General features: G+C 39.4%; 1 protein-coding gene across 14 annotated transcripts in view; it reads right to left on the bottom strand.

Moving 5' to 3' along the window:
- USP22 (ubiquitin specific peptidase 22) overlaps nt 1–27,733 on the bottom strand; it is an 87,544-nt gene that overhangs the window by 38,386 nt on the left and 21,425 nt on the right. For 11 of the 14 annotated variants that reach the window (XM_030459798.1, XM_030459800.1, XM_030459805.1 and 8 more), the window contains 4 exons: nt 20,235–20,367; nt 11,641–11,754; nt 11,030–11,074; nt 6,107–6,208 (listed from right to left, as the gene is read on the bottom strand). In XM_030459798.1, coding sequence (XP_030315658.1) covers nt 6,107–6,208; nt 11,030–11,074; nt 11,641–11,754; nt 20,235–20,367 — 394 coding nt within the window. Of the gene's footprint in view, nt 1–6,106; nt 6,209–11,029; nt 11,075–11,640; nt 11,755–20,234; nt 20,368–21,038; nt 21,058–27,733 lie in introns of those variants that run through there. The other 3 variants (XM_030459794.1, XM_030459799.1, XM_030459804.1) reach the window with 2 other exon arrangements.

Below are 27,733 nucleotides of genomic sequence, written 5' to 3'. Positions count from 1 at the left end.
AGCTTCATGCAGTCTCCAGGGGTTGTACTTCAGGTAAGAATCCCTGGATTAGGATTCCAGCTTTCCAAGCTTTGGTGTTTATGTCTCTATTCTCACAGCTGTACACATGCCCATACATCAGGGTCTCTCCCTGCTCTTACTCCCCCACTAATAAAACATGCAAAACAAGCTTTACAGGGAAGGAAGAAGAGAAGTCAAACTATTCACAATTTTTTATATATACTGTTAAAGGAATTATAAAATCTGTATGAAAACCCACAACTCCTCAGACAGGAAATATACCCCAAGGTTCAGCTTGCTCTTCTGTTTGTTAAACTAAACCTTACTCACATACAGCCACACAAATTGAACCTCTCAAGCAGACCCCTGAACCCAAGGATCTTCTCCAGAATCCATTTAGCACATCAATGGAAAGCTGTTTCCTATGCCAACCAACCCCAAGCTCAGGCTTCAAGGTAACTTCTCCTTAGAACTGTTTTTGACAGTTTGTTAATTTTTACTGGAAACAAAGTCAAGGCATGGCATTTATTCTGTGCACAGATAATGCCAAAAAGAAACCCAAACAAAGCCAATAAACCCCCAAATAATCTCAAAGTGTTGTCGTTGTAAGAACTGCTAAGAATACTCCTGATCTAGAAACTTAGGACTGGTTGTTTCTTCCACAATCCATACAAAACTCCTGCAAAAGATCAGCCAAAAAATACCACGAAGCCAAACACCAGACTAGCCATGACTTCCTTAAATGCATGATTTTATTTTCCAAGCTATCCCATCACTATTTGCCTGATGCTCCTTGGAGAAAAGATGTTAACTGGTTTATACTTGAACTTGTTACAGCATTTTAACTTGAAAGTAGGACTAAACTCTTGGGGAGGAAAAGGTTTTTCATAAAGGGAATTGGTATCCTTCTTTCATTCATCTTTACAAGCTCAAAAAATATGCTCTGCAGGTTTCAACTATTCTTCAATCACCAAGCAGGGGATGGGCCAACATCTTGTACTAGTTACTTCCAAAGAGATGCTTTTTTTCTTCCTCCTAGGTAAGGGGAATGTGTACAAAAGCTGAAAGAGTCAAACTTTGAGGTTATCCATATACACTACGTAAGGAAGAGAAAATGGAATAAGCCAAAAAGGTTGTTTAGATTTCAGCCTTACTTCTGATTGAATTAAAAAAAAAAAAAAAAAAAAGAGGTAAATTGATAAATACAACTGAATTTAGAATCTAGGAAGACAAGAAGGAATTAATGTCATTATGTAATATTTACTTTAAAAAATATTAAGCCACATTATCACTGATGCCAGCTTCTAGAAGAATTTTTCTTCACAACTCAGACCAATAGTCAGAGCTCATGACAAGGCAAAAGAGGAACAGAAGGATCTCCCTGACAGAACAAGGATAGATAGATTTTACTAATCCAACCCTTTTGGAAGAAGTTGTCCAACCAGATAACCAGTCTAATTATGAAATTAGATTAAAAACTGAAGAATAACAGAGGAAACATTCACCTGAATAGTCTTAAAGGAGGCCTGCCTTTCCTTCATTTGAAAAATCAGAGATTTCCATTCAAGATGCACTTTGTGTGGTTGTGATTTCAAATATAGAAGTATTACTCCTTACAAATCAGTGCCTTTTAAAGGCAGAAGTTACAGCTAAGAACGTGATGGTGTGCCAAGCCATGTTTTCATCCCACCTTTTCCCTTTGAGCTACCTTAAGTAGCATCCAACCAGAAAAAGCACACCAGAAAGCTTCATTAAAACTTCCAAGTACTGATGCAGTCTTAAACACCTCTGAGCTACTGCTGCTTCTGCAGAAGCAGATAACAGTCCTGGTAGCTTGTGGAGAACCAAAAATACTTCCCAGGTCACTGTTCCTCTTCCTTTGCCACCTTTCTATGGCAGCTCTGTTGCAATATTTATTTCAGTCATGCTGCTCTCTGGCACATCCCACTGCTCAGTGTTGTGCAGCTGCACAACCCACCTGCTACTCCCCTGGAGCTATTGTTTTTGCCACCTCCCCCCCCCACCTCATCATTCTTTCTGGAAGGATTTGCTCAGTCTCCTCTCCAGGCTATCCCCTCTGCCTTTTTGCAACACTGCAAATGGGAATCCCAGGTGGCTCCTGCTAATTATCCATGTGCCTTGGGAGTCTAATTCTTCCTATTGTTAATACACCAATCTTCAGCCACAAAGTCACTTCATATGCTAATCAGAGACCAGCTGATCCCAAGCTAATACTTCATGGACTCAGGAGAACTAATCTGCTGGGGGTATTAATGATAGCTGAGCAAGACAAGCTTTGGAAAACAGCTCCCGAATGATTCTGTATCACTGGCACTTCTAGTCCAACCCTGTAATAAAAAATTTGCTTGTCAACTTGAAGCTTGGTTACTGCCCTGACTAGCTGAGGGCAGCCTCTCCACAGACAAGAGGCTGACACAAAATAGTACATTTTGCTCCTATGCTTTTAGAATCTATTTTTATAATTGTTATCTATTTTTCCACATAAAGGTTTGGCTGTTTATCGGGTGCTTACAACACAGACTTCAACCCAAACTCAAGAAAAGTCTCTCTCTTAACTGAAATATTCTATGAATTAAATAATCCAGGCCACAATTCAGTGTTGCTGATGTGAACAACATGCAGAAACTTATGACATTTCTCTACCCTCCACTCACCCTCTGCATTCCCCACAAAATGCCTTCAGCCTGATGGAGTTCACCTGAGAACAACTGTGCTGGCACAGTGAGAAGGGCATCAGGAGGTCTGAGAATGTCCTGAGCTGATATTCCTACCACGGAGCACGTGCTTACAGTCTGAACAGAGCATACACTCTTCTTGAATGTCCTGAAATACAGGAATTCCATCAACATTTCAAATCTGCTAGGACAGCAAAGCATGAAATGCCCCACGTGAAAGCCCCACACTGTGGGAGGATTTTTCATCATGGAGAAACAGGATGGAGATAGCTCAGTGTTTCCACTTGGTTAACAGTGTGTTCCAAGTCACTCTGAAGATGTTTATGTGCAACATTGAGAACAGCCCTTTGTTTATATCCCAGAAGGCTGGGATCAGCCCTGCTCCTATAGCCTGGAGCAGTCTCCAGTGTCGATTTTCATCTGAAGATCAATTTGCTCAATGACAAAATAGTGATTCAATCATAGTTACCTATTTTATCTTCTCACTACCTGGAAAAATATGAGATGGAAACATTCACCACTTCAAAAGAGAATCTAGCAAAACTTACAGGTTTCAGTGGGGTTTTTTTGTTGAGTTTAGGGGGGGTTTGGTTGGTTGGTTTCTTGAGAACGTGAACACAAAGTTCCCTCTCCAGCACATTTCACACTGTGGCCTAAATGGAAACACTGTCACATTTCACTAAACCAAAAGCTAGGAGTTCACACAATATTTCCTTTAATGAACTACCAGTTCAACCCTCCATGACAACACATTCATTTCACCACTAAGTATTCTTTAGATTTCACTTATGGTGCCAATGAAAGACAAAGGATCTTACAGCTGTTTAGAAGTCCAAACAACTCCAAAAGCAGCAGCTGCATCCAGCTGTTTGAGAAGCATCCCAAGATTGCTACAAATCCAGGAATAAAAGAAACCCTCTACATATAAAGAAGATTCTGCCATAGAATAAAACATTCACCCAAATAACACAGAGGTAACAGGAAACACTTCTACATGAGCAGCATCAAGTTTTATGTATTTTATTATTAGAGGTCAAAATCATTTGCAAGCCCTTGACGTTTAAGTATAACCTTCCCAGACCATGCCTGTCCAGGGTTCAGAGCACTGTCTCACCTGCTTTAGTTGTAACACCACTACACTCATCTTACACAACTTTGGGAGCTGTGACTGGCACAGTAACCACACCAGGAGGTCATGGCAGGGCAGCTAAACATGTGCTGCCTCCCAGCTGACACCAGTGTTCCTCTGGAGGGAAGACAGAAAGCAGCAAACAGCCAGAGCCCTCCTCTTAAATCAGCTTTGCAGAGAGCATTTGATAGGTAAGAGACAGCCAGTTATGTTTTATCAGACTCTTGTAAACAAGACAGAGCAAGAAATTTGCAATGCTTATTATAGATGGTTATCAACATCATCTTTATTTTCAGAACCAATAAAACTGGATGTTATGCCTGTTCTCTGAGCCATTTACCTACCTCAGAAGATAAACTGGATTCACTATTATCTGCTATGGGATTGATAAAAACTTGATGGCAAAATAATTGAGTATTAGAAAAAGAGAGAAATGGCAATGTCCAGATAATTGCAGCACTTCAGTCTGCATATAGGCTCTTCACTGATCTGAAACTGCAAACAGACAAGCCAGTGTGAGGAAAGTGAAGGGAAAAGGACTCTGAAGCAGATATATATTTAGCAGCAGGTTAGATGGAGAGAAAAGGCTCAAGGACAATGGCAGGTCTTTTCTTCCTTTAGCTAAACCCCCAATGTATTTTTGTAAAAGAAAGCTAGTCTTTTGCTTTTAACTGTAGCCCAAAACTGCATTATGTCTCCTGGGTGCTTTGATTTTTTTTTCTTTCTAAATCTCAGCACACAGACAGCTCCAGGGCTCAGTAGGAGAAATTATTAAAAGCATGCCTGCAGAAGTAAAGAGATCAGTCATTTCCCTTATCCCCTGTGTTTCATGAGCACTCCCCCACCCAGGCAGTGTTGTGTGAGATCTCATGCAACCAGACATGGCCTTTCTAAAACAGACTGAAAAATTTAAAATCCTTTAAGAGTAGGCACAGCATTCCTTCAAACTGGAACGAGAAACACAAAAATGTGCTTCAGCTCTTCAGAAAGGTCACATTCACCTTCAGAATTTCATTAAACTTTTTTTTCCCTGCACAGTTCCTATTATCTTAAGTCATTTGTAACAGTCTGTACAAAAGATACTGGAGTTCCATGAAACACAAAACCCCAGTGTGAACATGTTGCAATTTTTGTCTAGTTACTTTTCCCCAGGTTACCTGAAGTTTCTGAAGTCCAGATGTTTTCCCAGCTGTCTTTCCAGCTCCACTACTGCAGATGTACAGGTGCCTTTTGTACAATTACCATTCTGTACCAATTTTCAGCTCACTACAATTTACTCTAATTCTCCACCCATTTTTCCAAATAAATGTAAGATTTTGGGTTAAATATGACTGTTAGAAACATGACATTGGAAAGTTTTAGTGATTATGTTCAGTGTGTTTTGACAAAAACAAACGTGCTGAAAGCATGATGTATTCTCACAAAGCAGCAAGTAGCTGAAACACCAGGAAAAAAACCTTTAAAGAGTTTGCAACTTCCAATGTCTATAGCTACAGCTCCAGCCTTGTACCTTCACCATTAAAATGTCACCGTGCATTTAACAGTAGAGAAAAGTGCCCAATAATCTTCACTAGAGCTTGTCAGGAAACTGGGTTTAATTCCCTACTCCCCCAGCCTAAAGGCAGTAGAAAAAAATTAGAGAACTGTTTATTTTATTTTATTTTCATCACCCTTACTTAACTACTCTCCAGCTGAAAGTAGAGAGGTCTGCATTTCTGAGTTCTTTGCTTCAGACTACTGAATTCTAAACATTAAACATTTGTTGTGCATTTCAAAACTGCTATTTGACACACAATGGAGAACAAATTACATCTTCTGAGTGTCAATATGAAATTGAAGAGGCCCCATTTAGAGTTTAAAACATGACACACAAAGACAACACTGTGCTTATTTTGCCTGCTAAAAGCCCATTTTCCACCAGACTGCTTGAGATAAGGAAATATCTGAACTACAGGACTTCCCTTCACACATCTGCATGGGATCTCTGGTAGAGACTGAGCTGAGGTAACAGCACTGATTTCTGCTGAAGTCTTTAAATGAATATTTGTAAAAAAATAAAAATAGAAAATGTTGTTATGCAGCTGTTAGATGAATCATCATCAGTACCTGAAGTGACCGAGCAGGTATCCTCCTTCAGTGAGAAAAAACTAGTGCAAAATAAACTTAACTTTGTTATTCTAACAGTTAAGGGAATCCACTACCTCAGGGTAAAAATATTTATGGAAAAACACCACAGAATTGTGAACATCCATCAGCTTTGGAAAGGATTTCTGGAACTCACCTATGGTGCAGTTTGTGGTGATTTTTCTCCGCTTGGGGTTGTGTCGTAGCAATTCTAACTCCCGCTTGGTTGGCTCCCAGGTTGAATACTTCTCTCCAATGCCTAAGCAGATGAAAAGAAAGTTTCAGGGAGTTGTTTAGTAAAAGGATTCAAACCTCTGTTCAAGTGAAAACTTTTCAACATGCTGTCCATTAAGTTGGATTCGATGTAAGGGCAACTGCAAGAGACTGATTTCTTGTTACCCTTTTGTCACGGTTTAACCAGGACAACCCTTCCCCCAAAATACTGTTCAGAAAGGCAGCAGCCAACCTCCCAACAAATAGCTAGAAGGAAGATTTAAAAAAAAGCCCTTCTTACTAAAAATACCTAGGCCAAATTTTTCATTATTGGATTATAAACCTCTTTTTGGTTACAAAGAAACTCCAGCACAAGAATAAATCCATAATTACCAAAAAATGCATTTCCTTGTGCTCAGAGGAGATCCAATGACAAAACCACCATATGATTTTAGGAGAAGATCCAGGATAACCAAGAACTTCAGTGAACTCTGACAAGGTGTTAAACAACCCAAAACTGAGCCAACTTAATGGACAGACAGAGGCTCAATCTCTAGAGATAACAGCAGTAATTCAATATACTGAACAGTTACTATGTGGATTGTAGGGTACACCATTACAGAGTATGGTGTAAACACTGATGCAGGACTAAAAATAAGCAAATTCTGATACTTGAGGTTTATTTTACTGACAGATCTAGTATTTACTAACCAGACAGTTAACAGTAGGTTTAAACACAACCCTCCCCCCACCAAGCAACCAAAACTCTGAATACTTAGCTACCCTTTCTCATGAGCTGCAGCTAAGATCTGTCATTTTTCTCTATAAACACCAACATTGCATTTCTAATCCATTTCTATAGTTCAAAGTAAAGCAGAGTAGAAATGAGTCAAGTAAAAGAAGGGAGAACAGATCTGAAGTAAGCACTGAGTTTTGTTCAGAGTAAATCTGACACAAGAAAAACACAGGAGTGAAGACTCATGTGCTGACCAGCTAAGTATTGCTGCAGCCTTCTCTCTATGTAGCACAGAGAATTTACTATGCAAGGTCAATTGTAGGGACTCACAAAAGCATTTTTGCATTAAAAATAAAGAATAATAAGATGACAAGCAATCTATTCTAAAACTGAGGATTAAAGTCAATTAAGGGTTATTTTTCACCAAACGCATGGAGCAGAAGCAGTGCTGAGCTACAGAAAATAAATTATAAATCATATATATTAGAAGAAGGAGAGTAGAAAATATAGCTAGAGGCTTACACATTCTGCATAATATACATTAAATTTTAATAGCTCTTTCATCTTCATTTTCAGAAATATCTATGCTTGTCAGAAGCTACCCACCCAAAAATGTTCGACTCATAGTTACCACTGACCCTCCAGGTTCTAGCAATAAAAGTCTCATTTTTTGATTCTTGAGGACTAGAAAATTCGTATTTACATGGATGCATCCAGCTCTCAATTTAATTCAGCAACAGATTATGCAAGAAGCATAAGAAAGAATACCAGAAGCATATAGTCCCTTTCCTTTACTGAAGGTTCAGCATCAAGCTACACACTCAGGAAAACAGAAAAGGAAACTAATTACTGTGCAACAAACTGACCAAGCAGAGAAAACAGCTGCAATGCTTTGAATACACTGTGCAGAGGCAAACAAATGAAGCAGCTCCAGAGACTCACATATGGACAGTTCACATATGACAGAACATTGGCTTCCAACAAGTTTTGCATTAGAGTTCTCCAGCACCCCACTTCATATTTGTAATACTCCCTTTTTCTGTACATTGGCTCCCAGAAAAGCTCAAAATAATTTTCAGCATTGTGTTAGGAGCAGCTATTGCAATGACCAGCTGTAAATGTGAATCCATGCACTGGGGTTCACTGTGCATGGCCAAACATAACCCATCTCTCAATGGGATGAAGCCTCATAATTAAAAAAAAAAATAAAAAAACCCAAACCAAATCCAACAACAGAAGTTGGGTGTGTTTAAATCCTGATTTAAACAACATGTAACAAAATTCACACCTGGAAACACATGTGCACTCAATGTTAGGGCATGCAATAGTTCTGCATATGTCAGTGGGACTCTGAATATCTTTATATAGATCTATATGATTACATAGCTGAAATGCTTATAGAGGATGGAGACCAAAGCAATTCACAAGAGCAACTCTTCAAGGCAAGCTAAGCATGACAAACTGGATGACTTTGCAGGATTCTGTGTGAATCAGATATTGATCAATTAAAAAAACTGAAAGCAAACTAAACACCAGGTACAGTTAATGCCACAACAAACAGAGCACAAACCAGACAGGACACTTCCTTACAGAAGCCTTTCATTAGAAAGAGCCCAAGTCAAGTCAGAGACAGAAATTAAAAAGTGCTTTGTTCCAGTTACATAATTCAACAAGAATATTGAGGTTTTATTACTCAAAGCTTGGAAAAAGAACCATTGAACCATTTTTAGGAATGGTTCAGTGTTTAAAAGAATAAAAAAAAAAATCAATAACCAACCAACCAAAAGCCTACCAACCAAAAAAACCCCAAAATAAAACCAAAAGACAAACACAAGAAGCAAACCAAAGAAGGAAAAAGGTTTAATAAAAGGTTTAATAACACCCACAAACATGCCAAGAACTCCAGTATAAACTAACTTAAACACATGCACAGGTTACCCTTTACAAGTAAAGGAAAGCAGTGTTATTGGAGTGAGCACTCATAATTCTAAAAATGATGCCAGAGATTCAAGTCAGCATGAGAAATCTCCATCCAAGAATTAATTTTATTCTCTCAAATACACAAATCATTATTTTTTTTTAGATAATTTATCAGGGACATATGGATGAGTGATGGAAAAGGCAATGACAGCTCTAGTTTACACAAGTCACAGTTTTGCAAGAAATCATTAATGTAGCTTCTTTACTTCACTACATTTTAGCAGGCCCCCACTTCCTCCCTCCCCAAAATGCAAACATTAATTATAAATGAAGGGCTCCACGTATTCTCACTTCTCTTATTTTTAAAGAATAATATTCAATGCCAGAGGAAAGAAAAAAATGGTAAGAGTTGCAACTTGTTCAGAGTTATACCATATAACCCTGAACTACAGCTGGACATGGGAACTCAGCACACTAAGAGTTAATATCACAAGAGTATGAAATGAATCTCATGACATTTGGGGGTTTTCTTAAAGTTTTTTTTTCCTCCAGGCATCATGTTGTTATGTGAGCATCTATTCAAGTATGTGCTAATACCCTTCAAGCACTGTGGACAGAAGTTTGAAGACACACAACAGACACTTCAGGTTTTTGAGCCCATCTCAGTATTTGCAGACTGGATTCACTTAAGGTTTTTTGCCACCCCTTTTTTACTTAATCTTTCAGATAATATAAATCACTATGGGAAGGAAGAGACAGACTGAAACAATGGAGAAAGAAGGAAAAAGAACACATGTAATTTTTCATTGTTTCTCCTGTGTATCTCCCTTTCTCAATCCTTGTATAAATATTCAGGGAAGCACATGGGGTGTCACAATGCAAAGCCATAAAATAAAAGAGATCCTAGGCCCTGTCTTTTAAGCTCTCAATATTGTATACTCAAGTAATTTAAAGCTATTGTTGTCTATTCCTACAATTATATCTTCATTGGTCATTAAAAGAGTTGGCCTCTGGGAATAGATGATGCAATGTGAATATTCATATAACATGCATATACATATACATATATAAATATGCCATTCATTAGTCAGTTAACCAGGTACAGAGAAGGTTTTCTGCCTGGCAGTTCCTCTCAGTGATTCTTCACTGCACAACTTTGTGGTTCAAGAAAACAAGATGAACAATTTTATTCCTGTAATTACCCCAGAATATAAACTACAGCAGCCTGACATCCACTGCAGGACAAAGCTCAGCAGCATCTCAGCTCAGAAGACCCAAATACATCACTTGCTAATGACAACACAATTAAAAAATGGCTCGTCCAATTTACATGTTCCAAAGTAAGAAACTGGGGAAGTTTCCTCTTCCATTACATCAAGAAGTTGTTGCAGTTGTTTAGTTTGCTACCCAAAACACCACAAAGTTTAGAAGGCTTTGAAGAAGTTTTTAAAGAGGTGCATAGGCTAGACACAAGGTTTGAAAAGATATTTCCATTTGGTCTTAGTTTGAAAATCAATGCTTTGTGCTAGAGCATTTTAAGCTGCATTTGCCTGTCCTAGGACTCAGTCACAATCTCACTGCCCTCCTTTCCTCCAGCTCCCTCAAAACAGGGAATGAGCAGAAAGTGGAATGGGATCTGTAGTAGGAACTGAGTAAAAGCAGCTGTACTTTTGCTATGCCATCAGAAAAACTCTTGTTAATACGATGTTAGCTGCTATTTTTAAAATTGGAAATGAGGTTAAGAATGGTTTGAAGCCATATCAGCCCTGACTAAGGCTGTCACATTGAAACAGGATGCCATGGACTCAGTCAGAGACATTACTAGGCAGAAGTCATCTGTCCTCAAATACAGACTTCCCCACTTTAAGAAAACAAACCCCCTAGAGGCCACTGGAAATGGAAGATGAGAAGCTTTTGGAACTGATGCTTAAAAACTACTTAGTTTAAAAGCAACAATACTTCCTTTCCTTTCCAAAAAAAAAGAACAAAAAAAAGAGAGAAAAGGTTTCTTTTGGAGTAGCTCTATCAAGGAAAGGGCAAATGAAATCAAGTCTGCTGTAATTATTCAATCATTGGAACATAGCCAAACAGGAGGAGAACAATTTGCACGATCAAACTGGTATTCTTAACTGGGATTCATGGCTAAAATGGGAGGATCATCAGCAAAGGGACGCTTGTTAGTGAAGTGCGTCGCCAGCCCACGCCTCTTACCTGTCATTGTACACTGGTAGTGAGAAACCACTGTTGGGGTGAAGGCTAAAAAAGAAAAAATTAGGGAAAGCAAACTGAATAAAACAAATGTGTGTACAGATATTTGTGTGTAAATATTTCTACATAGACACTGTGCGTGTAGGGTGAAAGCAGAGGTGTGTAAGCAAGCTGGCTTCTTCTAGTAAAAAAATAAAAAAAAAAAAATCACAAAGGTGGCACTGCACCTGAGGGGAACAGGTTTGCTGCCTCTATCACCTAGATTAGCCTAAAGGAGCAGACTGTTACATTTTCTACCTAGTACAGACCTAACTCTGGTATCAAGCATATTTTGCAGGATACATGTGAGATACTTTTATATTTTTTGCAATTAAAAATTAAGTTGTTGGGTTTGTTTTACAGTTAGGTGTGGTGCAGACATTAAACTAACAGTCTTAACTCTTGGAAAGCAACAGCTACACATCTCTCTCTCCCAAGGCCTGCACTTTTATCTCTTAAGAGCTCTTTCTTCCCCTTACTGTTTGTTTGATTTTTTTTTTTTTTTGCAATTTACAAATGGGAGGGACAGGTATGATTAAAAACAGAAACAAGAAATTCAGGCAGGGAAACCAAACCTTGTAATTTCCAAGCTTTTCGTTGTTCTTCTTTGGCAATTTGTTCCATGTCTTTGTCGTATATGTAATCTTGACACATAAAGCAGTATATACCCCCATACAAAAGGTCTATGGCTGCAAAACAGAAGGGAAGTTGGGGAGGAGGAAAAAAAGATGTGAGTTTATAAACCAGAAGACATTTTAAAAGCAGGCATCCAAGTCAGGCTCTCTTTCTTCTCAGCAGTCCACAAAGTGAAATCTGTACCTGAGAATCTGGAGGGGAAAAAAAAAAAAAGACAAAGAACAGGGAAATTTTTCCAGTTACAGGGTGAGTTATTCAATTGCTTCTGGCACAGCAAGAAAATTGTGCAAGACAACAAAGCCTAAGCTGTCTTCAAGTTGTTTGTAATTCACAATATACCTTCAAAAGACATAAGTAACCAAAAGGCATAATTAGAGTGACTTAAATACAAGCAGAACAAGTGCTGTTAGATTTGATATGCAAGTTTGAATTGTCTAAGACTTCAGTATTTCTATTCAAAGCCATTAAAATAATTTAGCAAAGCACCTAATAGATAATAATAGTAATAATATCATCACCTAATAATAATTAGAAAGCACCTAATTCAAATGGAGGCTCAAACAGAAGACAACACTGAAAGCTGAAGGATACTTGTTCAGGGGAATGCTTTTCCTGAGCAGTTTGTTCTACAGGTTGCATGTCTCAATTTTTCATTTCACACCCCCCTTTAAAATGGACATTTAATCACTGACCAGTGGTAAAAATACTTTTCTCACACAACCCTTACCAAAAGAAACACAAGAAATTAAATGAATGAGCTAAGTGGGAAGTGACATTTGCTTCACCATACAGCAAGGGAGAAGTAAGGGCAAACTTATCAGCAAGTTGCTGATTCTCAGTATGTAGATATGGGGAAAAGCCACAAAATAGAAAAAAAAAGGATTTAAAAAAACTGGTGGGCACTAGAAAAACCTAGCCACCCACTGAAATGCAATCTGCACCTAGCAGAGAGCTGAGGAACACACATTTTCACAGGAGACTGAAACTTATTTCCCAATTTTTTGTATTTCCAGCTAAAGAGAGTTATTAAAATAATCTCACTACAGTGGAAATTTGTTTTAAGCAAAGAAAACCATTACCACATTAGGTGGCCTGGTAAGAAACAGCCCTGAATGACTCTGGAGTCATAAAAATGCCAAACAGCACAGCAGGAATTCTGCTGCTGCTCTGCTCATAAAGACTTTGTGCTCCCTCATTAGTGGGACAGTGCTCCTGGTGAGGCTCCTCAGTGAGGTTGGGAAGATTAGTGACGTTTCTTTTGAACCACATCTCATCCATCCTTTAAAGCCTCAACCCCTCTCATAACCTGACTCCCTTCTCCTTTAGTCCTGCACAGCCTATTTTGCCTCCAGTTCCAAAATCACTTTTTCCATGATTATGTCAAACTATTTGTCACTTCTCCTATTATTTAATAAAGAGGACTATTACTTGAAACAAGTTTGCACAATATCTAGTGCCTGTCATCTTGCTTCATTATTTACTCTTTTGTTTTGTCCATCTAGACCTCAACCAACTTGCAGAAGAAGGTAAGGTCTGCTTGCAGTTTTCACCCTGGTGCTCCCAGAGGTTCTAATAAACTCCTTTAGCAGAAAGTTAAAAAAAAAAAAATCACAAAAAGGGATAAAAATCTTAGCTGCAGTAGAGATCAGTAACAACACTATACCATGTTGGGGGAAAGGAAAAAAAACCCCAACAATTATGCTAAGGAGTAGGAGAGTTGTAGAGTATTTACTCCATATGTATTACACCACCAGCTGTAAGCAGTTGCAACAAAGAATTTTTGAAAATCCAAAGTATTGTTAAAGACACAAAATCAAATATTGTTCTCCATATTTTTTTTTTAAAGATCCCCCAAATACTAGCAGAGGGCTGGCAGAATAATAAATACAGGCAGAAAACTAAATCAGAAGGACTCACTAAATACTTTCCATCTACCACAGGGATGGGAATCTACCATCTAAAAAGAACGTGTTGTGCTCAGAGGACTCCTTACTTTTTTCTCAGCTTTCTGGATTTACACATGTCAGTGATGATGTCAAGATCAAGACCAACAAGAGACCACCTTACACAAACCACTTGTGCAGAGCAGGAGGAGTTTCTGCTGTAAAGAATCAGAGAGTTTAACAGAATGGTGGTGGAGTGAAAGCTGTAGTTGCCCAGTGCCTGATTAAGCACCCTTGAGAAAATGTCCCCTCTCCAGTGCACTTAGTGAACAATACAGTTGTATATATGCCAACACTTTTTATGTCATTAAAAAGATTGCAAGAGGTTTTGGACAAATTACCTCAAGCACCAGTGAGAAGGCAGCCACAGAGACCTGATTCCAGCACAAAGGAAGGGCAGGAGTTTCTCATGAAAGCCAAAACACAGCTGCTCAGTTTCAGGAGCCTGAAGGAGCCCACTAATGACATTTTTAAGTTGTTTCTAACTTGTATGATTAGGATTTTTCCCTTGAAACACACTAACTCTTGTTCTTGTTGTCTGGACACGAAGAAGGATTTGTTTTTATTTTTAGGGTAAAATGCAAACTATCCCCTCCCAAGCCACTCTGGTGAGCTGCCATGCCCAGGGAGCTGTGGTCTGCAGGGTCTGGGGGACACAGGGCTGGAGGTCCCCAAGGAGGACCCACCAAAGGGACCATCTCCTTGAGAGAATTCTTCCAAAGCAAGCAACTCATTAGCAGTAACTGGAGTTACTGGACAAAGCCCAGACAAAACTTTCTCCCTCAAATGACTGGGAAACTAATTTCACCTCATTAATAGCAACATGCCAAGACTTTTCCTTTTTTTCTTTTGAACTGCTGCACAGTTTCACTCAAGACACACGATCAGAAAACTCAGTAAGAAATACTCTGACAGGGAAGTTTAAGAATGTGAGCATAACTAATATAACAGTCATTAGTATTTGGGTAACAAAATTAACAGAACAAGCCTCAAATTCATAAAAGGTTTGGGAACTACTAACCAAAAAATGATACCTAGATGCTTCAGATTAATCCACAACCAACTCTATCGTTATGCCCCACGTTCCTCATGACAAACACCCCTTTATAAGGCTCCTCCAGAATGGATCCTACTCCTCCTACCTTCCAGGTGTTCTCCTAACACTACTATGACACATCTTAGGAGGGCACTGGGGAGTGAAATCACTACTTTAATTCAGTTTTATCTTAATAAATCTGAAGAATTGATCATTACCTTAACACATGTAAAATCAGTAACATTTGAGAAATAAAACATACTTTCATTAGGAAGGTCTCCTTTTTCATTCCATAGGGAAGAATGAGAAGAAATTTTAAAGACACATAATGTCATTTTCTTAAATTTGATCAGTCTAGCTTCCAGCAATTCAAAATACCCACTCTTGTGGGTCACATACAAAGTGAATTTAGCAATGGAAGGGCCTCTTGGAACGTAACATTTTTCTTTACTTTTATACCTTTATGCTAACAGGAAGATACCATTATTTTTGAGTCATATACAGAATTCTAAACAGCTGCAATACAGGAGAGAAGAAGTCCAAAGATCTCTCATTTCTCACTTAAAAATAAAGCTGCAAGCCTGGAGAAACAATGAGGCACCACAAGAGATGACGTGGCTATGAGAGCAGCTTTATTGGTTCAAGGGACAGTAAGTTTCAAAAGACAACAGCTCAGGGGGGGAAGTTTAAATTTAGGCAGCAAAAGGTCTTCAAACTCTGCTGGGGAGCCAAGTGAAGTGTTTTGTTTAAGCTCCAGTGCTTTACTTTGCCAAACATCTCCACTGATGTCCTTGTGAAATGCTGAGAGCTGAGATGATGGGAACATAACAACAAGATGTAAAAAATAACAACAAGATGTAAAAAATAACAAATATCAGAAGTGAGCTGCCTCCTGAGTGTGGATGTGCTGGGACACACATCTCACCCAGGTAAACCCAGGTGAACAGATCTGACTTTGCTCAGTTGAAAAGAAGAGACTTCACCATATTATCCACCAGCCTGCCATCAGGTATGACACACTTGTGATCCAGGTTTTGGTATCTTCCTCCTTAAACTACTGGTTCTACTGCAGGTACAACAAAAGCTGTACACAGAAACACACAACACAGAATTCTGGTCAGTTTTCACCTGTATTGAAATTAATTTCTGTGAGTCAATCTTGGTGTGTGATCAACCCCAGATCAACACACATTCATATTCTGTACAAGTCACCTACATTTTGTTCAGCTTTAACAGAAAAGACTAAATTCATAATTTAGCCAATTTTCTAATTCAACATCCTAACCTAATTCATACTCCCTAATTTCTCACATTAAGTATTAATCATTAAACCAGGTTCAGATAATAGTCTCAAGTCCACAAAAAGTGATTTTCAAAACTTCAGCCACCTCCCCACCTGTTCTTCTACCTGATATATTGGTAAAAACCAGTATCTGATTTCATTCTTCCTGGTTTACTGGCACCTGGAAACTGCATCACAGATCAGAATTCCTGAACTGGCAAGATAACATGGTTTAATGATATGACTAAGAAAAATTTACTAATTTCAGTAAGAAAATAACAATAAATCTACTAAAATATACTAGCAGCCCCTGAGGCACTGATCATTTCACATATTTAAGGTTTTTATCCTTTCATTCTCTATCAAGGCAATCACAACCATATTATCTCTACTAGCAGCAAAACAAGCACACCTAGTTTTTATTTGTTTATATATAAATAAAAGGTTACCCCTGCTAAATGGTAATCCAAACTACCTAGAACCCTGAACTTCCTTTTGTAGCAGAAAATGCTGTGTCAGATACTTTTAATACACATAAAGAATTATGGCCACAGTTAAGCATTATCCTTCACTCCCACATTCCATATTTAAGAGCAATTGTATTTTCTTCTCTTCATACCTGAAATAAAACCATTCTAGTCTTTAAGTGATCCTTTTTCTTCTTTTAAACCAGCACCCAGATGATAAATGTTTTGTGAGCTGTCCTCTGCAGTCTTCAAGGTGTTTACTGGCCCCATCCAGGCCCAGGATTTGCATGTTTGAAGGGACTGGTTTGCTCACAATCCCAGTGTGACAAGGACCCAGTACCATGCTCAAGCTATTCAAATAAAACAAGGAGCTAGAGATGTACAGATGAAGGAAAAATGTGGATCTAGATACCAAAATGTTCTTAACTGTTAATTTAGATGAATCAATCTGTCAAAATATTTTGTGTTTATTATGAGCAGAATATGCACATTAGCTCCTTGACCTCAGTCAGAAATACAAATATCACACACACAGATATTACTTCCATGTTTTCCATTTTTCAGTCTTCTCCCTGCCCTTCCCTGACCCTACAAACTTCAACAGTTCCCTTGTTTGTAGCAAATCTCTGAAAAGTAGAAAGGATTAAATCCTCCTGGATAAAGCACCTTTTTCTTGATCTCAGAAAATATTATTCAGGTTTAAAGGAGAGAAACTGTTAAACACCCCATACTTAATCTTGCAAAAGGCAAAACCAATCTGCTTGTCTAGCACTGCAATTCAGGGTATGGGAAGTGCTTTAATTGCTGCTTCCAACACAGAGGATAATGAAAGTCTTAGCTGTTTACAAAAGAATTCAGCTCTGCTGCCATCACAGTGAATTAACACTACAGTCAATACCTTCCAACACAAATGAAAATAACTTTTACTGTCATTTCTTTATGTAACTGTTCTCCTTCTACATATTAAATTTCAGACAGGTTTGTATTAGCAGCAGTAACCAGATTTTTTCCATTGACTGGCTTTAAGTATAGAAAATAGCTTTTTGCCTTGTTTCCTCTGAATCAGATGAAAAAAGTTCAGTCATTTGTTTTCTAGGGGAAGTAGAAGCTTTCTGAATTCTAACAAAAAATTCTCTACTTAATCCATGAGCATTATCCTTAGGCTCACCCATCCAGATCCTCTCACCACAAATGTATCTATTGGACTGAACCTCACATCTCCACATACTTAGAAAAACAGTTCCTCAACAAACAGCTTCTGACCTAATAAATAATGAATGCACTCTAACAGGACTAATTCTGAAAGCCACTGTTTGCCAGTCTCCTTAGAAAGTGAGGGGTGTTTCATTCAACCATTTCTTATTTAGCCTTTTAACCACTGAACCTCAGTCCTTATATGACACCCACCTCTATTCTTGAAGTCCAAAATAGCACTTACAGCAGACCAAGACTTCAACCACAAACTGCCTTATGTGCTGTTCCAGAGATGCTATTTATGTGTTAAGACAGCACCTCTAATATACAGAAGCATAGCATAAAAAACTCCCAAGCAAATTTACATAAACACTGCCAAAATCAGGGCTTTTTTTCCCCCAAAAAAAGTGTTAATCATTATGCAACAAACAGAAAGTTTTCCCTGAGACAGAATTATTAAACCCTCATTTGGTATCTGCTCAGGGATTTCAGTCCCTTTATCAGGAAGCTGGTAGCAGAATCACTACTATGCTTTCAAGATGAACAGCACTGGAAGAGGAATGCCAGCCTGACTGTACCAAGTCTTCAAGGTCCTGGAAAGGTCACTCTTATCTACCTCTTTCTAAAGGTTTTTCACAGCTGTTTTAGAAGATTTAACACTGCATTAATGATTCCCAAACCAATTGCAGCATCAGCTGCCCATGGTGATCAGCTAACAGAGACTGTGCAATGTAGAGAGTTAAAGAAAGCAGCTCATGCAGCTGCTTCACCTACCTGTCACCTACATCCACAGCTCAAGGAATATATTAAAATAAGTAGAGTATTGCTAACAAACTGAGCAGGCAAGCAGATGCAAGAGCAGAGGTATCACTGTAAGGTCAGAGTGTGAGTGTCTCATCTATATTGCTCAGGGAAGCAGAGATAACAAGGAATGTATTTTTAAGAACACTCTGGACTACAATCCTGAAGGCTCTTAAAACACACAGCACTTTGCTGCACACACATCACTTCCAGTGCTCAGGCAGCTGCTACAGCTGAAATCTATGATATTTCTTAGAACTGTGATTAAGTGTGCAGTTTCTGTTAAGTCTCCATGGAGACTGATGTTGGCTCAGCAAAAAGTCACCAAGTGTTTTAAAATAATTCCTGCTCGTTTTGAAATTTCAAAGTACTTAACTCAGTTTTGCCCATCAGATGTTATTTCCCCAACAAAAACTGCAGCAGTAAAAGCACCCAAACGTGCTAACAAAACTACAAAAATATTTTTGCAGATCATTTCACATGCAGCTGGAAATGAAACACCAAACATACAATACAAAAAAAAAAAGAGACAAATCTCCAAAACTAGAAATCAAGCAGTCAGTTATCAGTCTTCACATTCCATATATTTGTGCAATGTGTACATTATTTTTAGCTGCAAAAATCCTCTTTGGGATGATACCATACTGTGTTCTGTACTTTGGCTTGTATAATTAAGTCTTACCCTTTTTATCTCAAGGCTATTCCTTTTGGGAAGTACCTTATCTGACACGTTCTTCACTGTCTAGTACCATGAAAATAACTACACAGCCTTTAAGCAAGAATGTATCTTCAAAGAACCTCTTCTGGGTCCAGTTTTGTTTTTCCTTTAAGGAAAGAGAAGATATTCCACACTACAGCACAAAACAGCAAAATCTCTCTTGCACAAAAATTTACTTCCAGCATTTAGGCTTCCTAAATATTTAGCTAAACAGCAGCTCACAACATGTGCAATTATGTTTCTCTTTTAAAAGGGTCCCCATGAATAATGTAAGCTCAGTAGTAAAATTATCACAGTGTTTACATGGTATCCACAGAAAAACAGGCAAATATTGTCTGTGGTCTCAATTTAGCACTCTAGTTTTTTAAACCTTAAGCCTGGCCACTGAATTCTACTGGCACAAAAGGGTATTTTTGTACATACACACACTTTACCAGAAATCCTTAGCTAGAGTTTACATAAGGTAATTTATACTTCTGCTTTGGTAAAAATAGTTTCAGCTAATGAACTGACTTCAAAAGCCCTTTGAGACTACACCCTGTAAAAAGCAATAAAACACTGTCATATAGGGATGTTTTGATTTTTAACATTTTCAAAGAACTGCTGAGTTTGGCAGGAACCTCTGGAGGTCACCTTGCCCAGGCCTCCTGCTCAAGGAGAGCCATCTAGAGCAGGTTGCCCAGGACCATGTCCAGAAAGCATCTGAACGTCTCCAAGGACAGATACTCCACAACCTCTTGGCCAAGCTCTTTCTGTCCTTGCTCATCCATACTGTAAAAACGTGTTTCCTGGTGATGAGACAGAACCTCACATGTTTCATTTTGTGCTCACTACCTCTTGTACAATCACTGGACACAACTGAAAAGACCCTGGCTCCACCTTTTTCAACCAAAACATCTATGACACAGGGGAAGCTTGAGCACCAAGTTGAAAATAATGTCACTAAACTAACCCAAAACCCAAATGGAACTGCTCTCCCTGTCTAATGAGGCAGCTACAAGAAATATCACCTCACTGGCTTGGAACTGGCAGGGATGATAATAATACAGTGAGTCAAACAGCAGCAGTGAGGCCATCAGGAGGACAGCTTACCTAAATTGTGTCGCTTTGTCTTTGCGTGCTCGTGAATATGTTTCTTGGTAAAACAGCCAAAGAAGACACAGTAGAGGCAAGAGTGGAGTCTGTTCAGGTGGGCACCACACATATGACAAATGCACGACTTTGCCTGGAACAGAGAAAAAGACAACAGAACATGAGCAACAGAAATGTCCAGCTGAATGGGCACAGATCTAAACTGCTTTCCCTTTTACTCACTGCCTGCAACTCGGTGTTGCAGAGCAGGAGGGAAACAGGAGTTCTGCCCTCACGTGACACAAACACCAATTAAAACATCATAATGGAGAAAACTCTTCCATTCACCCAATCCATCTCCAAGTCCTGATGGAGAACAGATGTCATCTGAGAGGAGACGGCAGTAAATCCATTTATGACTCTCAGCCAGGAGCTTACTGAATGTTTCAAGCCAGGGTAGGCAGGCAGGGCTGCCAGGATACACAATCCTACCACTCCCCTCACTCCACCTGGGCATTTCTTTGCCAACACCAACCAGATACCAAGAGAACAACCTACACAGCCACCACAGTCATGTGCTCAAGCTGGGAGACAGCTCTGTTTGAAATTAACCTGATGTTCCTCCTCGAAGTAACCCATCCTGGTTCCTCCATCCAGCTCCTTGTCAGGCATCCAGGCATTTGGTGCACCCATGGGTGCTACAGCTGGTGCAGCCTGGGCTGAACATCACAGCAGGACATGGGCTGATGGACCAGGGAAGAGAGGGCTCTCTGTATCTGTTGTTGACCAGCTCTTCAGAATGGTCCCCAACTCACCAGTCCCTACCTTGAAGCAATGGGCTCTGCCTCTCAACAGCCCCTTCTCCTAAGCTGGTTCAGCTTTATACGGTAAAGCCAGAATAAAATTCCTCTTTTGTCAGGTCAGTCAGCTTGGGGGACTTGGGGGGATGGAGTTGGGCAGACTTCAGAGCTCAGGGAAGGCAAGATGGCTCACAGGGTGGTAAAAAGAGGTCAGGAAGCAGGAGGTTTGGGTGGTTGGACCACAGCAAGAGCTCAGCTGTTTCACAGCACTGAGCTCCTTGATCCACTCAAAAGCTGCAGCATAACTTAAACATCAAAATGTGGGTTTAAGGCACCTCCTTTCTCTGCTGGGAGGTTTTGCCAGACTCACTCATTGGATTTCTCTCTACCAACCAACAAAATAGAAAGGTAACATCAACTCCAAACTAGCCAAAGTGCTCTGAAAGTCATTTCTGCATCAAGTTTGGAAAAGCAAGGTGCTGTCTGTTCACCAGAAAGGGAGGTGTGCAATCAAAGCTTCTGGGATTCATTGGAAACTAAGAGACATTTCAGCCTAACGTGACTGTTTGCATTCCTGTAACAACACTTTAACAAGCAGTTCTGGAGAGGAAAAAAAAACCTAACAGGCTATGAGAAGATTAAGTGGACATTTTTTACTCTTAATCACATCTGAAGCACTTTTTCAGCTAATGCCACATAAAATTTTCTCTTAGCATTAAACTCAGGTACTTGAACAAATCTTTTGAAAAATGACTCTGCCTAGTAAGAGACTTAAAAGAATTTGAGGGGTGTTTGCTCAATGAGACCAAAACCAACTGAAGTTCAATACCATTTGATTCAAAGCTATAGACAGTAGAAATTCCTCACAATAATTCCCACCTCATCTCAGACAACAGCAACTGCATTCAGATGGATGTTTAAGAGTAACTGAAGCCTTGGAACAGCTCAGAGTTAGAGATATAACACATTTTACAGACTACTCTGAATATACCATTCCTTCATTTGTCAATATAGAAGCACCTTTCATTTCTGCATATTAAAAAAATAAGAATCATAATTACTAAAATGTTAAGCCATGATCTAACCCAGGCAGAGCATTTCATCAAAAATAACCCCCAAAGTTCTCCAGTAATATTTGCCCAGTCTGCCACAACTTCAAGTTAGTGCTGAATAAATACTACACAATCCTGTTCTTCAGTCTGGCAATTTCCTTTCAGAACACTTATGGCTGTTAAGAGAAAAAAAAAAATAAATCAACCAACAAAGAAGCCTGCAATGTGCTGCACTGTGTCAGTAATTGCCAAGCTTCTGCAAATGAAGACTTAAATCCTGAACCTCACATGCCATGCGTTCGGAGTTCTGCTAAGTTCTGTCAGATGAAAACAGAATGGGTTGAATCAAACTCCACTCACCTACAGGCAAAATATTTTAAAGTAGGCCTAAAAAATTCACCATCACCAGCATCATTTCCATCTTTAGAAAAACCCTGCAGAAAAGCTGCTGCCTGTCGGCTGCTCTTTGGCTGCAAAAGCTGAACAGGATCAGCCTATCTGTTAAGATTGCTGCTATGACAACAACTCTAACAACCAGCTATTTTACTTAGCCAGCTAAAAATAAATCTTTTAGCATTAAATGTATTGTAAACAGATGATATAACAAGCATGTAAGCCATTATCATATTCAAAGAGTTTTTATTTCAATGAAAACCAAGAGACATGGATGGATGTAAAAACAAAAACCCCAAAACACCACCACCAAAACAAGTGGTAAATCAAAAGATAAGTTCAAACTCTCTTTAAAGGAAGCTATTTATCCAAGATAAGTTCAAGCTCTCCTTAAAGGAAGCTATTTATCCATGTCCTCCTCTATGTTCAGTATAGCTCAAGATATTTCTTCTAAACTTGTAGAAAACAAGGTTAAAAGACAAGACAGTGAAGAAAGAAATCAGTACCAAAAAACCCATGGAGGCTTTTCATAACTAGATGAGCTGTCTTCTCATGTCTGTACTTAACAATTTGCTAAGTTAAAAGAAAGCTGCCACCCTCCCACCCCACCCCAAATAATCAAAGTACTTTGTTTCATAACACTCCCACCCCTGCTCCCATCTCTTGAGGCTACAGTCTGGGACAAACCAGAATATTGCAGATGAGTTATCAGAAATCAGTTGGATCCCTGAAGTCACAAGCCTGCTTTAACACAAAATCCAACTTTTTTAAAAGGCAACCTAGGTCTTGCTTATGGTTCAGATACTTTAAGGAAGTCAAACAGCATTTCAGCTGCACAATCAACCTGTCACTTCTGCTTTTCTTTGCTATGTTCTCCTAGGAAAAAGAACACCACTTCCTTATCCTAAGACAAATTTCTTTTGCCTGTATCCTCTCCCACTATTAACCTGCTCTCTCCAGCGTTTTATTCTGTCCCCTTCTTGCTTTTCTCCTTTACTGCCCTCACCTTTAATCCTATCCTCTCTCCCCACCTTATGACCCCAGACAATTTTCCTTCAGTCCATCCTGAACCTCTGTCCACCCCTTCAATATTGCTTTGAGATTCCATCAAACTGCACACAGAAACCAGAAGAGGTCCTGAACATTTTCTTTTTAGATTATAAGCAATTTTTAAATGATAGAAAACTGGAAAGAATGGTCCTGCACAATGTAAATGTGCACAGACAGTAAGTGACATTTCTGATAAACCTGCAGGACTGAGCAGCATTTGATACCCTCATTCCCTCTCTCTGGGGTTTTCCCCTCTACTCATCTCCTTTATTGCTACTCAAACTTCCTTTGTACCTTTTTCCAAGGAGGTTTGAACAGCCTAGCAAACAAGGATGTAAAAACTAGTGCCTGACACAGAAAAGGGAACTGGTTGTATGTTGACCTGAGGTCCAGCTGATGAGTCCCATTTTCTGAAGGCTGCCTGGCTCTTGGCATTGTTGATTGCCATGATACAAAGGGAGTCAAAAAGAAAGCAGCAGGCATCAGGAGGTCAAGTGAACTGGACTGCTGACACTTCACATCTCTTCCCAAATTGTCAGAACAGCTTATTATTAGTTTACCCATCCTACCACCAAAACAGCAGTGGAGAAAATGAATGCATCCAGCTGGCAGTGTTCTGCCCTAGTTGTGTCTGACATTTCCCACTCCTGCTCTCCTTTCCTGGGCCAGCTCAAGCTTCCCTAAAGCAAGGCAGTCACACTGACCATTTAGCATCCACTGTTCCAAAAACCTACAAACCTGTTTCAAATTCACATAATATTGGCTCCTCAAATCAATGAATGGCAGCTTTGAGTGGCAATTCACTAACCCTGCAAAGCAAACTGTGCAGAAAAAATAAGAGGTATACAACAGACTTCAGCTACTGCAAACAATCCTTCTGTATTTCCAGCTATTTCAGAACTAGCTTTAGAAACTCCATTTTTATTTATACAAAAGTGGAAAACATCTTTTTAAAGAAGTTTTCCACGAGGGTACTCAAGGAGCCTTGCCTCTTCTGCTCACACTAAATATATCGAAGTACTTCCAGAACAGAGCTGCTGTCAGCTGTGAGCTTATAAGCCCAAGACCTCCTACCTTTCACAGTCTGCAAACCATGTTCACCACAAAGGTTCCCAGGAAAAGATGAACTAGGGAACACTGACAAGACAGTGGGAGGCTTTTGGGGGTTAAAAGATCACGAGGAAGCTGTCACCACACTGTACATGTTCACAAGTAAACCAAAGCAGCAGGTTCCTTAGGTACTCTTCAAGTAAATACACTAGCAATGGATCCCTGCAAGTGTTTGACCACATCCAAATCCTTAGCCTGAGGAAAGCAAAAGTTTCCCAATACGAATCAACTTCTATTTCCCCACCTTTTAAAGTAAGTTTTTCTGTAAAACAGACATAACATTTAGACACATCAGAAACAAGCAGAGAAAGAATTTTCTTATGTGTTATCACCAGTATTTCATGTCTCTGAAGGGGTACATTTCACTTTCCAGCCCTAAACCAACTCTAATTCTTCAGAAAGAACTTTAATTTCATCCTACACAGATTAGGGTGTTTGTTGTGCAGCTCTAAGCAGGCCTACCTACAGAATACAGGTTGATGTGGGGAATTCTCCCTCCACACAACTTTGCCACCATAATCTGCCTTGCCTCCAAACATTTGAGTTGCAGAAACATGACTTCAGCTCAGACAAACTATTCCTTCCAAAGCAGAATTGAAGTGGACTTGAAACGCTGGGAACTCGAGGCACATGGAGACACTGAGGAGTCCCACTCGTGGCTGCTGGATTCTGAGGCAGGACTTCTAGGACAAACCTATTTCAAAAGTTAACCTTGGTACAGCCACCAACAGGATGCTTCCCTGAGCCTGTTTTTGAAAGAAAAAAGGACAGATAATGATGCAAGGCCACACAACCAACCACTGCTGTTTGGTTTGCTGAAGATGGACACCCTGTGGCTATTCTAAAAGCTGAGTTTCTTCTGCCATGTGAGAGGAGGAAGCCAATATTCAATCACAGCTGACAAGATTTATTACTCGAGTACTCTTTGCACCTTAAGAGTAACAAATTTAGGTCAAATCTGCCTTACAACATTTCTTGTGCTTCTTCATCTCCATCTACTCCAAGAGTGACTGCACTGCTCTCCCAAGGCAGGGATGCCACAGAGCCATCAGCTGTTAGCACAGTGGCTGGGATGTTCCACAAATTTAAATATGGAAATCTTCAAAGCCACGTTCCTTGGTTTCAAGAAACAAGGAGGGAATTGATTCCCCAGCTCTCTGCTGGGTGCCATATAAATCACTCCTCCAGAGGCTGGTAGGGTGATTCAGAGTGGCTCTGAGTCAGCACACAATTCTGACACATCATCTTTAAAGAAAAAAAAAAACAACACACCAAAACCTACCTAAGTATTGTTCACTCACTTCCTGCAACCAAGTCTTAACTACTAGAGCATCCAATTAGAAAGATATTCCTTTAAAAATAAAATTTACATCACCAATACTGTAAAATACAAGCAAACCTCTGCACTAGTTACAGAACTCTGTGCTTTGGCAAGCGTTCAGAAAATCACCTTAAAATAAAACAACAAACAAACCCAAGTGCAGGTAACTTCCTAAACTAGGTTATTCTAGATTTTTGCTTAGGCAGCAGTAAAAAAAAAAGTTTATTATTTCAGCTCAGTTCAAGAGCAACCATGAAGTCTCAGGCACTTGCTCTGCACCAGTGTATTCACTGGTTCCACACTGCAGAGAGAAGAAGATGCCCACCCAGATTTCTGGGCTGTGAACTTGACTTTGGCCTCTGACCAGCTAAGCACAAGTTTGAAGACAAGGATGTCACAGATGAAAGATGAAATAGCCAAACTGTTAAATAACACCATAGTTCTCAAAGGGAGTATAAATAAAACTATCCCATCCTGACCATCTGAGCAGCTTGCTGTCCTTCCACAGGCTGAATTCACCCGAGGCTATTTCCAACAAATCCTACTTTTGCTAGAAGTTAAACAGCTGTGAAAGAGGGGAAAATGAAAGTACTGAACAAGCTGCAGAAGATGCTAGGAACCAACTTGAAGAAACTTCCTTTTTCCCCCTGCAAACTGGTAACACTTTTTCATTACACTTTATTCAAGATGCTGCAAGGGCACAAACCACCTGTCTTTCAACAAAGCAAAGTAACATTCATACGAAACTCAAGCTTCAAAAAGGCATCTTTGGTTTAAGGGCTCTTCTCAAGAGAGCACCGAGTCCATCTAAAATGAGATCCAATTTACAGGTGTATTTGGGGGTGAAACAGTGACCTGACTAGTAATCATTTAACCTCTACATAGACTTTTTTTTCCAGCTCTCCTTATTCTAGTGCTACATTATTCCATGAGCTGGGCTTTAAATCTTTCTAATTAAAAATAAATTAAAACCCAAAGCTTTTCCAAATTTTTATTTCACTGCAAAATCCTAAACAGATCCAAGGCTGACATGAAACTTGGCAGGAGAATAATAAAGTTGCACAATTTAAAAGACAGACAACATAAGCTGGAGAAGAAAATAGGAGGATGCTCTAAAGATGCAATTTTGGTTTTGCCATATATAGTCACACTGGTAAAAACTTGGATTTCAACATAAACAAAGCAATTCTCCTGCATTCAAATGACTATGCTGAAATTGCTTACTTGCTTCTCCTCTGGTAGGTGCTCATCCCCACTCCTAACATCTACAAATCTAAATGGTTTCTCAAGTACTCCATAAAAGATGCATTTTAGGGCCTGTTGTGTTTTTAAGCAATTTAAATAATGGATCTTGCTCAAATGAAGCCCAGTGTCCTCCTATGGTCAGATTCTTTTAAAAGCAGAAAGCTTCTCCACCTTGTGAAAACACAAACTGCTTCAGGTTCAAAGCCCTGGCTCTTTCCCTGAATATATATATATATATATATATAATCTGTGGATATGTTCTGTGTGTTGATTTTTATCTATTTCCTGCAATGCACCACTGCAGCAGTGAATTCCACATGAGAACAAGGGGCTTGCCAATACTGCAGTAGTGTATTCTAAGATCTGGTACCAAATCTATTACTTTCCCTCCCCATTCCCCCCCAGTCAGCAAATCCTGGAAATGTTTTAAAACGTCCTATTAGGTAATGTATTGATCCAACCTGTCAGCACGTGGCCCAGGAAGGAATTCAAGGAGCAAGCCAAGCAGCCCTGATGCTGTGCAGAGCCTTGTTAAACCCTGCCCATGCT

This window comes from Calypte anna, chromosome 14 (genome assembly GCF_003957555.1).
Source record: "Calypte anna isolate BGI_N300 chromosome 14, bCalAnn1_v1.p, whole genome shotgun sequence".
Taxonomy (NCBI): Eukaryota; Metazoa; Chordata; class Aves; order Apodiformes; family Trochilidae; genus Calypte; species Calypte anna.
The sequence above is the reverse complement of the archived record's forward strand: the minus strand, read 5'-3'. Positions and strand labels throughout refer to the sequence as shown.